This window comes from Pseudonaja textilis, chromosome 3, assembly GCF_049901715.1.
Source record: "Pseudonaja textilis isolate UNSWEBS1 chromosome 3, rPseTex1.2, whole genome shotgun sequence".
NCBI lineage: Eukaryota > Metazoa > Chordata > Lepidosauria > Squamata > Elapidae > Pseudonaja > Pseudonaja textilis.
The window spans coordinates 5,830,417-5,845,435 of record NC_141992.1 but is presented as its reverse complement, the minus strand read 5'-3'; the positions used below and the strand labels follow the sequence as shown (position 1 = coordinate 5,845,435).

Genomic DNA, 15,019 nt, shown 5'->3' with positions numbered 1-15,019 from the left:
ATGACAATGGAGCCCCAGATTTCCATTGCTAAGCAAGGCAGTCGTTAAGTTTTGCCCTATTTTGTGACCGTTTTTGGCCTTGGCTGTTAAGCAAGTCATTGCAGGGGTTCATGTTAGCTGTTCAGTGAATCAATCAGTTAAGTTAATGCGGCTCCCACAAGGACTCTTGTCAGAATTTGGCTGGGAAGGTCAGAAATGGTGATCACATGACCCCGGGACAGGGCAACAGTCATATATATACTTGCCAGTTGCCAAGTGCCCGAATTTTGATCACATGACCAAGGGGAATCACGGACGGGTCGTGTGAAAAACTGTCATAAGTCACATTTTTTAATGTTGTTTTAAACTAGAACAGTCCCTAAATGAATGCAATGTACAATATAGTAGAATATGCTCATCTAGTCTTGTTTTCTGTCTGGTTTATGCTGACCAAAGTTCGGCATAGATGATAAGGAATAAATACCATATTTTCTTCAAGAGAAGTGTCACCTTAATACGGCGACTTTATAGGCACATTAAGAACACCAAAGCATCAGCTACTTTCAGCTGTGGGACTTCCTGGGCTTGTTCAGCATTAAAGTCATTTTAAGAGAGTTTACCTGAAGTGCAAATTCAGCTCTTTGGGTTAATTAGTTACCTGAGGCATAGTGCACACCTATTCAGGAAGTTAGGCACATTGCATGAATGCAACGAATGTGTTAGGCAGGGTTTCTCAACCGTGTCGATTTTAAAAATTGGGTGGACTTCAACTCCCAGAATTCCCCAACCAGCCATGCTGGCTGGGGAATTCTGGGAGTTGAAGTCCACCTATCTTCAAGTTAGCAAGGTTGAGAACACTGCCATAAACATTGTAAGGTGTGTTTTGAACATCTAAGATCATTCACAACAGGCTACCAGGGAAAATCCCTTACCTGTATACCTGCGATGAAGGACGCAGCCACTCACAAAATACCTATTGAATAAAATTCCCTCAATTCCCTCTCCGTATTTCCTACTTGGGAAATCTTTTATTTTTTTTTCTTTTTACAACCTGTAATCCCTTGCTTCAGGGTGGGGTCAGGACAATTGAGTGTTTACTGACTGCCCTTCCTGACGCCTACATGGAGTTCACAGCAAATATTTTCTTTTTGCACCCTGACAAAGAAATGTCTGTCGCTGCCTAGAATTGAACTCTCAACCTTCTGAGTGGGAGGCGAGCGTCTTCACTCCTAAGCCACCATGCTGCTCTTGGGAAATCTTTAGATAACCTAAGCAAATCTTGCAAATAAAAATGACGCTGCATGTTAGGTGTTTTGCAGGATAGCAGTTTCCTATCCTCTTGCAAAGCAAATGAAGCAGGGAAGATGATTGACAGCTGGGCCCTACAGTATTAGAACTCCAGATCCCTCTATGTCCCAGTGTTTACCTTCTGCCTGGAGAATTCTGGGAGTTGAAGTCCACATATCCAAAAGCTGGCAAGGTTGAGATATACCGGTCTATCTTAGATAGATAGAATTCTTTATTGGCCAAGTGTGGTTGGACACACAAGGAATTTGTCTTGGTGCAAATACTCTCATCTTATCTCATTATGAAGTGGCTTGTGTAAGTGCTTAAATACAAAATAAATTGTTTAGGGGCACAGGAAAGTAGAAAAGATAAGCCTAAATGTTTAGTGTAATGATTATATTTAAATCCCATCTTTATTGCTTTTACAAATAATAAAGGTTGGCAAACATACATTAATACTTTCTTTCTTTCTCCTGTTTTCCTCACAACAACCCTGTGAGGTGGGTTGGGTTGAAAGGGAATGATTGGCCCAGATTTCATGCCTAAGGCGGGACTAAACCTTACAGTCTCCTGGTGATTGGCCCAAAGTCACCCAGCCGGCTTTCATGCCTAAGGCGGGACTAGAACTCAGAGTCTCCTGGTGATTGGCCCAAAGTCACCCAGCCGGCTAATCCGGGAGTAGATCTTATCATGGTGATTGGCCCATTTCGCTGGCTTTCAAGTCTAAGGTGGGATTAGAACTCCCTCTTTCCTGGTTTCTAGCCAGGTACCTTAACCACTAGACCAAACTGGCTCAACCACATCGAACAAGGTTGCCGAGATTGAGCAAGCACCCAAAGAGCGGTTGGAAGGCCTTCTTTTACCTTGGCCAGCTCTGCCCGAAGTTCTTCTTCCTCGGCTTCGGTGAGACCGTTGTAGGGCAAGGTCCTTGATGGAGCAGCCATGGCGGCGGCACTGGGATTGTCCACGGGCACGTCGGTCATGGAGTCGGACAGGAGACCTTTGTTGGGAGAGTTAAGGTTGATGTCTGTCACGGACAAGAAGCAAAAGGAGGGAGGGAGCGGACAGGCAGAGAAAAAGCAAGCGGGTTAGTCGAGCAGAGGAGGCCCAGACAGGGAAGAGGTGGTTAGCGGCAGGGGCCCCTGTCCTTCGAGGCTCGCAAGCAGCTACCCGCAAGTCACACACACCATAAACCCGCTTCAACAGTAAAGATGTGGTATTTGCTCTCCCTCGCAATACTGCTTCTGGTTTTGATCACGATATAAAAAAAAGAGGTCGAGACTCTGGAAAGAGGGCAGAGAAGAGCAACGAAGAGGATTAGTGGGCTGGAGGCTAAGACATACAAGGAACGGTTGCAGGAATTGGGTGGGTCTAGTTTAATGAACAGAAGGACTAGGGGTGACGTGATAGCAGCCTTCCAATATATATGGGGCTGCTACAAAGAATGGGCCGGGGTAGGTGTCAAGCTATTCTCCAAAGCACCAGAAGCAATGAACGGAAGCCCCAGAGGACAGCGCAAGAAACAACGGATGGAAACTAATCGAGAAGCAACCCGGAATTGAAATTTCCTGACAGTGAGGACCAACGGAACTGCTTGCCACCAGTAATTGTGGGTGCTCCAACACTGGAGGTTTTTAAGAAGAGGTTGGACAACCCATTTGTCTGAAATTGTATAGGGTTTCCTACTTTAGTGTGGGGGGGGTTGGACTAGAAGACCTCCAAAGTCCCTTCTGATTCTGTTATTCAACATGGGGGATGAGAGATTTCCTTTAGCCGAGACTGTGGTCCTGATTGATTCTGTGGGCTACACAGCACAGCCTGGACCCACAACGTATGTTTAAAAGCAATCCAAAACAAAACACACAGTGCCAGGTTGTCTACCAGTCGGGAAGGTGGAGTGAGTGGGGTCCGCGGTGTTCTCTGAGCTTGTTTTCTTGCAGGCGTTTCGTTACCAAACGAGGTATCATCATCAGTGCTAGAAGGGTGCGGGGCTTTGCTATTGTTTCTATACAAGGTGTTTGCCCTGCCTGTTTCGGTGGGAGGGTTCTTGGGGCTTCCTTGTTTAAACTAGTCTTTGATTGCTTATCTGAGCTAGTACTGCAGGTCCTCAGTTGAAGAATTGTTTGCTGCAGGAACCGGGTACCTAACTGAGCTGTGAAACTTGTTTGCAAGGAAACAGCCAACTCAGGGAGCAGCAAAGACCTGATAGTTCAACCCTGGGGCACAAATATAGATGTTTTTGTAAAATTTATTGGTTGCCCAATAAATAAAATTTATATATATATTTTTTCCTATCGGAGAGAATAGTAAGTGACACCAGGCTATACCTGCCTGATAGGTGTTTGCCCTTCCATGCATCATAATTCAGGCTTACACATGGACATGAAAGAAGGTACAACAGGATATAAGGAGTCCTCCACTTACAACAGTTCTTTAGTGGCCGTTTAAAGTTACAACAGTGCTGAAAAATGTGACCTATGCCCGTTTGCTACCCTTACGGCCACTGAATCCCCAGGGTCACATGATCAAAATTCAGACGCTTGGCAATTGGTTCGTAATTATGACTGGCTGGGGAATTGTGGGAGTTGAAGTCCATGTACCTTAAACGTGCCAAAGTTGAGAAGTACTGGCCTGACTGACTATCAAGAGCAAATAAAAAGATTTTTCTAAACTTCTGGGCTCTCAAGACGGTTACTATCTCCCTAATATAGAGACTCTTCATACAGAGGTGGGCAGAGAACAGCTGCACATTCAAGATACACAAGAACACAGAGACACCCACATACCTTCTAAAAAGCAGAGCTGCAGCTGGAACAGGGGACAAGTGTCAACCTTAGGAAGCCTTTAGAAAACAACTCAAAAACTTGTGTGAAACAGAGGCCTATTGTCTGGCAATTTCGCATTGTGTGCTTTAACTAGGGGACCTAAAATACTTCAAGGGGATCACACATATAGTCCTCAACATATGACCAAACATGAGCCCAAAATTGGTGCTGCTAAGCAGGGCAATTCTTAAGGAAGTGCCTCATTTTACAACCTTTTTTTTGCTTTGTCGTTAAGGGAATCACTGCAGCTATTAAATGAATCTGTCCCCATCCCCAATTATTTTTGCTTGTCTGAAGCATGCTGGCTGGGAGATTCTGGGATTTGAAGTCCATCCATTTTAAACCGGTTGAAAAAAAAACAAACAAACACAGCTCTAAATTATCCATTACTTTTCCTGGTTTTTTTAGTAAGAGAAGGAACACATTGCCTTCCCTGTTCTTGTTCTCTTTGAGTAAAAATAACTTTTAAAGAAATAAAGCAAGGAAGCAATTCAGCAAAAAAAAACCAGGAGACATTTCCCCCTATGGCGTATAATGGAGGAAGAGATATTGATACTGACTGGGTAGTTGAACTGGGTTGCAAGGTGTACCCCACTGTTCCTTCAAAATTTGGGCGAAGCCAGATAGGATTTGTCAAAAGGACAGAGGTCCGAATCAGGTGTCACTTCACTTTCATTGACAAATTAAAAGATGTAGCATAGTTTTTGGCTTGGACCCTTGCCTTTTTAAAAAAAAAAGGTTCAGAAGCTTTGATTTAAAGCAGTGGAAATATCCCTATTGGGTAACGGATAAGTAAAATAAACACTTTTACCCACTTTGGGGTAATTTAATCTCCACGCTGAATGTGCCTTAAAACAGTGTTTCTCAACTTTAAGATGGGAGGACTTCAACTCCCAGATTTCTGCAGCTTGGGCAATTCTGGGAGTTGGAAGTCAAACCATCTTCAACTTGCCAAGTTTGAAAAAAAAAAAAAAAAAAAAAGCCGGCTCTAAACCATCAAACCTAATCTGGCAAATAACTGAGGGAAAACAGGCCCTCCGAGAGATTAAAGCTGCAGAAATTGACCCTTCTCCCAGGATTGCAACTTCCCACAGCCCCAAACCAAACTCAGCCTCCCCTCCTTCCAGGCAGGCCTTCCTAACCCTTAGTAAACCTTGAGTTCAGACTCCCTCCCGCATCCAAGGCCATCCTGGCCCAGCCAAACCTGCCCTACCAGCTGTTCCTAATCCAAAAGCCTCCTCCAGGTCTACGCTTCCATCCCGAAGCTTCTCCAGGGCTCCATGCCTGGGCTTTGAAGGAGGGTAGGGGGTCAAACAAGCCCTGCCCCCCCCCCACTTCTCCTTGCAACAGCTGGGGGCCCAGTTCTGGGATTCACTTCCTACAATCTTCCCACAAAAAGACTGCGAGAAGGGCTGTCCCCAAAGGCTACAGAAAGCAAAATAAACATAAAATAATAATAAAAAAGTAAGAGTAAAAGAATAAAATAAATTAATAAAAATAAAAGAATTTAAAAAATGAAATAAAGAATAAAATAAAAGAATAAAAGTAAAAGAATAAAGAATAAAATTGTACAATAAATCAATAAAAACAAAAGAATAAAGTAAACTAAATAAAATAAAAGTAAAAGAATAAAAAGTAAAGAATAAGTAAAAGAATAAAGTAAAAGTAAATAAAACCAAAGAATAAAATAAAAATAAAAGACTAAACAGGAAATAAATAATAAATAACAAAATAAAGTAAAAGTAAAAGAATAAAAAGTCAATAAGATAAAATAATAAAATTAAACATAAAATAATAAAAAGCAAATAATAAATCAATAAGACTCAACGTAAAAGAATGAAAAGTACATAAAGACTAAATACTAAAAGTAAAAGAATAAAAAGTAAGTAAAAAAGTAAAGTAAGAGTAAAATAATCAAAAAAGTAAATAAAAAATAAAGTAAAAGTAAAATAATTAAAAAAGTAAATAAAAAATAAAGTAAAAGTAAATAAAAGAGCAAAATAATAAAAAAAATAACGAAAATTAAAATAAAATAAAATGATATAATAAAGACCCCTTCCCCACTTCCTGCAGGGTCCTCATTCCCCCCCACAGCCCCCAACCCCAATTCCCACCGTTCTTCCCCTTTTGGGGGTGTCACGTGACCTTCCCCTCTGAGACGCTGGACCACTTAACCGCCCCCTCGGAACAAGCCCCCCCCCGCCCTAGAGACCCACCCCAAGATGCTGGATTTCTGCTTGCAGGGACGGCCAGACAGGCTAGAGGCGCCCCCCCGCTCCCCCCCCGGGCGGAAGCCTGAAGCCCCGCAGCCCCAGTCAAGGCCACGCGGGCTCCTCCCGGCGACCCCTACCCTGGCTGGCGCTCTCCATCTCGCCCAGGCCCGGGAACCGTTGCGCGGCTACGGCGGAGGGCAAAACAACCACCGAGGCAGCTTCTCGCTTGACGGTGCTACGTCACACGCCGCCGACGCTCCCTTCCGGCCTGCCGGACGTCATCAAGAAGCGTCGGCCCCCGCCCCGCCCTAAGAGATTAAGGAGCGCGAGCGAGGAGAACAAGGCGCCGTTTCAAACTTCGGGTTCCCAATGGACTCTTGGGAAGTGGGAAGCAGGGGACGGGAAGGCGGTGCCGGGAGTCCTCGGGAGCTCCATGTGATCCGGTCCCCATTAAACCATCTTTCCAAACAGCCTCCGTGTTTCCAGCCTCCTTTTTCCCCACTTGGAAGTGAACCCAGAAGGATATTTTATTCCAACGCCTGGGACTGATTACATTGGTATTAATAATTGGTTTTATTGGTGTTTATAGAAAACTGGGGTGTTGGAAATATGGTGGGATTTGAGTAATACTTAAAATATTAATTTTAATTTTAAGATATTCATATCTGGTTTGGTTCTGCAACTCAACAAGACACAAGACTTCAGAGGGTAATTAGGACTGCAGAAAAAACAATGGCTACCAACCTGCCTTCCATGAAGGACCAGCATACGAGTCAAAAAGGGCAGTGAAAATATTTACAGACCGCTCACATTAGGGACATAAACTGTTTCAACTCCTACCCTCAAAACGAGGCTATAGAGCACTGCACAGCAGAACAACTAGACACGAGGAGAGTTTTTTCCCAAACGCCATCACTCTGCTAAACAAATTGAATTCCCTCAACACTTCAACTATTTAACAAAGTCCGCACTACTATTACTGTTAATCTTCGCATCACCCATCCCCTCCCACTTGTGACTGTATGACTGTAACTTTGTCACTTCCAAGCTTACGATTTATATGGACTGTTTCCTAGTATGATTTGATTGCTTATTGTACCCTATGACTATATGATTCTTGACAAATGTAGCTTTTATTTTATGTATAAAGAGAGCATTTGCACCAAGACACATTCCTTGTGTGTCCAATCACACTTGGCCAATAAAGAATTTTATTCTATTAAAATATTGGTGACCTAAATACATTGAATGAAGAAATATAATTGATGTTTTAATATATTTTTGGAGAAAGCGATAAAGAATCATGGAGAGAGAATAGTAGGTTTTAAAGATAAAGAGGTGAATATGGAAGAACCATAAAGGGAGGGGAGAGAGAAATAAGTAGAAATTGGGAAAATCGTATGATATATATTGACAGATAAAATATATATTATAAAGAGCATATTAAGGTTAGAAGATTAAAAAAACCTATGTAAATGTAATTGCATTATGGTTAACACTGTCATTACACTGTCCAAAATAAAACTGCAAATAAAACATACAAAAAAAAAATTACTGTTGTGTTTGGGAATCGGAAGTATTGTGAGACGTCGGTCAGACAGCTCCTCTTTGACCCAATGCGAGTTTCACCCCCTCCCCCGTCTTTTTCAAAGACGAAACAAAGTCCAGTTGCCCTTTGAAAAGTACCTTTGGGATAGCGGCCTCTAGTGGCGGTAGGAACACACAGCACCAAGAATCACGTTCCGTGTTGTCGGTTCTAGAAGAGCACGCTTAAATTTTAAGAGTTGTTTTTTTTTTCAGCCTGCAAGCCTTATTAATGGAAATAAATAAATAAATAAATCCCGGAATTTCTCGTTAACAGACCAAGCTCTTGGTGGTGGAAAATTAGCAATGTAACAACGCGTGTGCTGCTTGTAACTTCTGCAATATGCAAATGTCTATAATTAAAAGTTATTTGACTTTCACAGAAACAGATGCCTCAATTAACTATTCCAGAAATGTCCTCCAACGTTCTTGGAAGTATAAAAAGGGGCATCTGTATTGTAAATGCAACATTAAAGCTTCCAGAGTGCAGATATTTCACAGTGGCCTGGGAAGTTAAAGTTTTAACCAAATAAACCGGTATTTAGTGAGATTTGATATCCAGGCTACATTTTAATGACATTTGTGAGGGGAATGACTTATTTATTCTTTTTTTAAAAAATCATATGGCTGCTCAGCTCACACACAATGATTGGACAGTTCCCAACTGTAGAAAGTTAGCACCCACCCCTCTCTTAGAAGAATGAAATATTTTGAGAAATATTAAAAAGGCAAAATATTATATTTCCCTGGATGAAAAATGGCGAAATGTGTTTTTTTAGAGGAAGAAAGCAGCTCCCACCTTTTCTTAATAGATCTCAGCAGATGTTTGCACTTAAGAGATAAAGAGCTTATTGAAAGAAGCCAAGTATCTAGATAGCTCTATTCATAGGCAAAGCAAATACTGCAGGCAGAAATCCATTCAAGACAGGACATTTTGAAATTCCCTGCAGTAAGAACTGAACAAAGGTAGGATTAGCCCTCAGCCACAATAGCAGAGGTGGTATTCAGCCGGTTCTGACCCGTTCTGGAGAACTGGTAGCGAGAATTTTGAGTATCTGTTAACTGGCAAATCCCACCTCTGACTGGCCCCGCCCCCATCTATTCTCTGCCTCCCATTGAGTTCCAGATGATTGGCTGGGTCTTCTTTGGTTGCCCTGCACAGGAGAACAGAGCTGGAAAGCAGGTTAGTGGGGTGGGGAGGGACTGTGGAATTTGCAGTAATCTTCCCCAGGAGTCGGGATGGAATGGAGATTTTTACAGTGTCCTTCCCCTGCCATGCCCACCAAGCCACGCCCACAGAACCAGTAGTAAAAAAAATTTGAATCCCACTCATAGCTTTCATCCTGCCATAGAGGACGGGGGAGATCCAGCAGAACTGAAGGACCCCTACTTAGGAAAAAGGGCACATCACCCAAAGACCACAGAGACACACAAGAGATCAGATTCTCCAAGACCTTCTCTTTGTCTGTCTGTCTGTCTCTTCCTCTTTTCTCCCTTCCGTGTCCGTCTGCCGCCTCTTCCTGCTACAATCGCCATGGCATTTGGAAATCGTCGGGCTTCAGAAGAGACCAGTGGCTGGCTTCCACGTTCTTCAGGTGCTTCCTGGCTAAGAAGACAGCCAGCTGTTGCTTCTCTCGCCGCTGGCTGTACTTCCCGACCTGCCAAGGGAAGTGATCCTTCAGCCCCACGATGGATTTGTAGCTCTGAAGCTCCTTCAGGCACCAGGCGTCGTTCACTTGGTAGCGCTGGTAAAGGGCTGTTTCTTGCTTGGCGTTGAAGGCTCGGAGCCAGTCGTGGACAGCTTCCAGTCCTTCCTGGGACATGACGCAGGGGTAACGGTGCTGTAGCAACTGGATCAGGAGCTCGTTGGCCCTGTTGCACCGGAGATTGGCTATCTGGTCCTCCAGACCCACCGGACATGTGCTGATGACCTCGTCCTTAGTCCTGCGAATGAGCAAGACGGGGCCACAGTACTTGCACAGCTGTTCCCCTACGTTGAGGTTGAAGTGTTCCTTCACCGTCCGCACCACTAGCTTATTCCAACTCTTGGGCATGACGTTCAGAGCCAAGGGGAGCAGGTCATCGAAGGTGGCATCCAGGACCAACGCGCCCAACGTTGGGTAGGACATGGCAGCGCAGGTGGCCGAGTAACCCCCTAAGGACCACCCGTACATCACAATGTCCTCCACCCGGAAACCCAGGCGGAGCATGGCATACCTCATCACCACATCCACCGCGTTGGCGTCGTTCTTCGGGTACGGCTGCCCAGTGCTTCCGGCGAAGCCAGGATGGTTCCACCCCAGCACCGAGTAGCCTGTCTTCAAGGGGGTGAACAGGCAGCCCCACTGATAAAAACTGACGTTCCCCTCGCAGCAGATCACCAGGCGGTTTCCCCGTTCAGTTCCGGGGACATTCAGCCTGGTTCTTCTGTCCACGAACATGGTGTCGATCTTATTCCCATCCCGGGCTACCAGTTTCGCCCGTCTCCCGTTATACTCTTGCAAGAGGCGAGTCTGGCCCTTGGCCAGGATGGGGAGCAAGGCTTGGTTCAAAAGGAAGACCGACCCCGGGTACAACAGCCACCGGCCTAAGGAGTGAGCCATGATGTAGCTGGCAACTCGACTGGGCAACTGTTTCAGGCGGCTGATCAGGTTCCATTGGCTGCTCTGATGCCCACAAGGACCTGCCTCAAAGGCCAGCTCTGGCGGGCAAGCTCCTGGCACAGCCTTGAGGAGAGGGTGCTTACGGGATTTGCCATGGTCGCCCCGAGTCGTCGGAAGGCTGCTGCTGCCGCCTCCTACATCGTCCCATCGAAATTCCACTGGCCAGTTAGCAAAATCGAAGTGATAACTGGCCGTAAAATAGGCCTTAAAAACCCGGGCTAGAGCTTTGGGAAAACAGAAGACACACATAGGGAGCCGGTGCTTATTCTCTAGGCGCTGCATAAAGAATTTTTTTTAAAAAACGGAGAGGGCAAGGCAAGGACCCCCCTGGATATTTCTGATGTCTCAGAGGTAGGACCTTCGTGGCTGCACCACTTCCTTCATAGCTGCATGGCGCTGGCTTTAGAAGGACACCTCTGTGGCCATGATGAACCCGTGTCCACGCAGGCCTCCTGGTGGCTCAGCATCTCCCCTCCCACAAGAACGGCGTAACAATGGGTGACATCGGCCCCCTTTGTGAGCTGAGACAGCTCCCAAATCAGGCAAGGGCCACTGCCTGAGCAGAGCTGAAGGCCCACCCACCCCACTCCACCCTGTGGGGCAGGAGGTCCAGAGGACCGTGATGGAGGATTGGCGGAGGAGAATGTCCTTCGGGTATAGAATAGACTCGCGCCTGTCTCAGTTGTAGTAACTGTAAAAGAGATCTCTGGGTCCTAGTGGACAATCACTTAAATAGGAGCCAGCCGTGTGATGCAGCTGCCCAAACAGCCAACACAGTCCTAGGCTGCATGAACAGAGGGATAGAATCAACGTCGCGCAAAGTGTTACTACCACTTTTTAAGGCCTTGGTAAGGCCACACTTGGAATACTGCGTCCAATTTTGGCCGCCACGAAGTAAAAATGAAGTTGAGACTCTGGAAAGAGTGCAGAGAAGAGCAAGCAAGAGGATTAGGGGACTGGAGGCTAAAACATATAACGAACGATTGCTGGAACTGGGTAGGTCGAGTTTAATGAAGAGAATGACTGGGGGTGACATGATAGTATCTTCCAATATTTATGGGGTTGCCACAAAGAAGAGGTGGAGTCAGTCAGTTATCCAAAGCACCAAAAGGCAAAACAAGCAACGGATGGAAACTCATCAAGGAGAGAAGCAACCTAGAACTAAGGAGGAATTTTTTGACAGTGAGAACAATTAACCAGTGGGACAACTTGCCTCCAAAAGTTGTAAATGCTCCAATGCTGGACGTTTTTAAGAAGAGACTGGATAGCCGTTTGCCTGAAATGGTGTAGGGTTTCCTGCTTGAGCAAGGGGTTGGACTAGAAGACCTCCAAGGTCCCTTCCAACTCTGTTATTCTACCTGGAGAGTTGGCACTGGGCAAAACCAAGGGCAACTTGGTGTACCCTTCTCATTGATCTCCAGGGTTGAAGTAATGGGGCTGGTGCGGAGCTGCCAGTTCCCAACTCATAGGGGATCGACCTGCAGGCTTTACCCCGATCCCAATTCCTTGGCAATAAAAATCGGTTCAGAAGTCTTGCTAAAAAAGATATTGTATATTTGGAAAACTAAAGAAAAGCTAAGTGGAATGGAAGGAGCTCTTGGGGGAAAAAATGGGTTGCTTTTGGGAAATATGTAGGTTGCCAGCTGTCGAGGCCCCGGAGTACCAAAATAAAAGACATAGAGATTTTTTTTTCCCGAGCAATTTCCTTTATTGTTCCTCATTTACAGACAGAATCTTGCCAAACTAAAGCACACCGCAGGTAATCTTGGATATACGCCCACAATGCAGCCCAACATTTCTGTTGCCCAAGGGTCCGTTAAGTGAGTTTTGTCCAATTTTATGAACTTTCTTGCCACGGTTGTTAAGTGAATATTGCTGCTATTGTTAACATACTAACGTGGTTGTTAAATTAATCTGGCTTCCCCACTGATTCTGCTTGTCAGAAGGTCACAAAAGGGCATCCCATTACTTTGGGACGCTGTAAGCGGCATAAATATAACCAGGTGCTTGATTTTGATCCAGAGACCATGGGGGTGCCTTAGTGATCGGAAGTGTGAAAAATAGTTGTCCGTCACTTTTTTGTCAGTGCCGTTGTACCTTTCAATGGCCACTAAGTGAATGATTGTAAATCAAGGGCTACCTATCATTGCGTAACAAAAAAAATATATCCTCCCAGAATTAGCAACAGCACTTAGACTTACATACCACTTCACAGTGCTTTACATCCAGTGGCGGGAGTCCCCTTTCTTTCCTATTGGTTCTGTGAAAGAGACCGTGTGCGGCACTCAAAAATCGGTCTCTGTGTCAGCGCTAGTGAGGTGAGCCGTTTTTTAGCCTAGTGTCAACTCATAAAACATTTTGTATACATGCTTTATAGTTGACAACAGAAAGAAGGCCGGGGGGGAGTTTCAAAGAGCAGGCGGCAGTGTGGAATCGAAAGTACATTCCATTCATAGTTTCTTCAAAGACTGATTAGATGACTGAAGCTTCGGCCTCGAAAAAATCTAATTGGAGACCATGATTGATGACTCTTGGGTGGGTGGCGGGGGAAGTAGGATCAAGACTGACAGTGAATTATGTATCTCAGAGTTGGCTACGCCCAGGTTAGTGCCGGACGTAGAATGTTACCTTTTTTAGTTTTGGGAGTGTGGCTCGAGGCTCATGATTTCATTGGAGTAACTGCCAGAATCCTGACACCTAGCTGAGGTGCGGCAATCCACTCTGTCACGCAAATCAACTGAGCTAAAAATGAAGGGAATATGGGACAGGAAAGGGCGGGGCAGGTGGGTGGGGCCAGCCAGAGGTGGTATTTGCCAGTTCTCTGAACTACTCAAAATTTTTGCTACTGGTACACCAGAACTGGTCAGAACCGGCTGAGTACCCCCTCTGTTTACAGCCCTCTCTACGCGATTTACAGAGTAAATCAACAATCCCTCAACAATCTGGGTCGTCATTTTACCGACCTCAGAAGGATGGAAGGCTGAATCAACCTTGAGCTGGTGAGAATCAAACTGCTGGCAAGTGGGCAGTGAGTTAGCCTGCAATGGTGCATTCTAACCACTGCGCCACCACGGCTTCTGGTGTACCGTGGTGGCATAGGGCGTTGCTATGGAGAAGCTGACTCGACCCTCTTCCTCCAAACAAACTATCTGAACCTAACTATCTCTTGGTCCTCTGGAATGCAGCCCCTCCCTCCTAGGACTCCAGATCACCTTCCACCACACCAGCTACAGCCATTCATTCAGTGACTATTTGAAGTTACAGCAGCACTGAAAAAAAAGGCTTGTGTGATACAAAATAAACACAGTCACAAAAAACAAAGCCCCTTTTATTCCTCCACTTTGCTTCCGAGCTCCAAATATCCTTGACTGGAGACAAAAGAACTCCCCCACAAGCAGTTATGAAAAAGGAGGAAATGCTGTTTAAACTGAAAATGCCTATAAATTATAAGAGTAAAAACAACACAAACCACACTGAAGCAATTAAGGGAACCAGGCAAGACAAAGGGTTTGAGGACGTCCACAGATATCGGAACACACACTGGGAAGGACGCCAAACTGAGAGAGGAATGACAGACAAGAGATATTTCCACGCTTTGGTTCCAGCACTGGCCCATACGCATGTCCGTCCTTTTAACCAGTTCTCACAGCTGCAGCCCATGAAGGGGATCAAGGCCCTTTCCTCCCCCATAGACCACGCCATTCATGTCTCTCCCTTATCCTCTCCTCCCTGCGTGCCCTAGGATGGAGAGGGGATGGGCCTGGGTCTTCCTCTGACTGCCCAGCCTCCTCCACAACCTCCGGAGCCACACTTCCACTCCCTGTCGGCTGGTCCTCCTCTCCCTCAGAGTCAGACTCCAACAGGGGCATGACAACTTGTGACTATTATTCACACTTATGACCCTTACAGCATCCCCACGGTCACGCGATCAAATTTGAATACTTGGCAACCCACTCATATTTATGATGGTTGCAGTGTTCTGGGGGTCACGTAATCCTTTTTTGTGACCCTCTGACAAGAAAAGTCAGTGCCAGAGTCACTGGTCATCTTGAATAAGGCCCATTGCTGTTGTACTGTCCACATACTTCATGACCTGATTGGTGGTAAACCTAGCCCATGGGTTTACAGGGTGAACAACAGTGGACTTAGGACACAGCCTTGAGGAAATAATGAACCATAAAGCAAAAACCACCACCATCCCAACCAACCAAGTTTAGAGTTAACTAGGTTTGGTGCACATGAAGTCAATAGATCTTTACCTGCCATGGTTAAATCTCCTGGGTGGGTGGACCCAGCCAGTCCATTCCTCAGCTCTTTTGAGAAGCAGAAAGTTGGCTTCCTATCCACCTTGGAGTCATACATTCTTCATCCTTAGACAAACATCTCAGGGCAACCATAGACAATGATGTATCCTAGCTTTTATTTCTCTCTCTTACTCTGCTATCAAACCCACCATCTGCCAGACTAG

The 15,019-nt window shown here is 45.4% G+C and overlaps 2 protein-coding genes across 11 annotated transcripts in view; both read right to left on the bottom strand.

Moving 5' to 3' along the window:
* The window catches only part of TPD52L2 (TPD52 like 2), a 51,603-nt gene extending 45,040 nt beyond the window's left edge, over positions 1–6,563 (bottom strand). For 7 of the 10 annotated variants that reach the window (XM_087928825.1, XM_087928829.1, XM_087928828.1 and 4 more), the window contains exons 1-2: positions 6,442–6,563; positions 2,130–2,293 (exon numbers count right to left, since the gene is read on the bottom strand). In XM_087928825.1, the coding sequence (XP_087784951.1) occupies positions 2,130–2,293; positions 6,442–6,460 (183 nt within the window). In that variant the 5' untranslated portion in view covers positions 6,461–6,563. The remainder of the gene's footprint in view (positions 1–2,129; positions 2,294–6,441) is intronic. The other 3 variants (XM_087928826.1, XM_087928832.1, XM_087928831.1) reach the window with 1 other exon arrangement.
* Positions 6,564–9,411: 2,848 nt separating this feature from the next.
* LOC113434209 (ABHD16B-like) lies at positions 9,412–10,800 on the bottom strand. The gene has a single exon (XM_026697273.2). It carries the CDS (start codon positions 10,798–10,800, stop codon positions 9,412–9,414), a length of 1,389 nt encoding a protein of 462 aa, XP_026553058.2.
* Between the last annotated feature and the right edge of the window lie 4,219 nt (positions 10,801–15,019).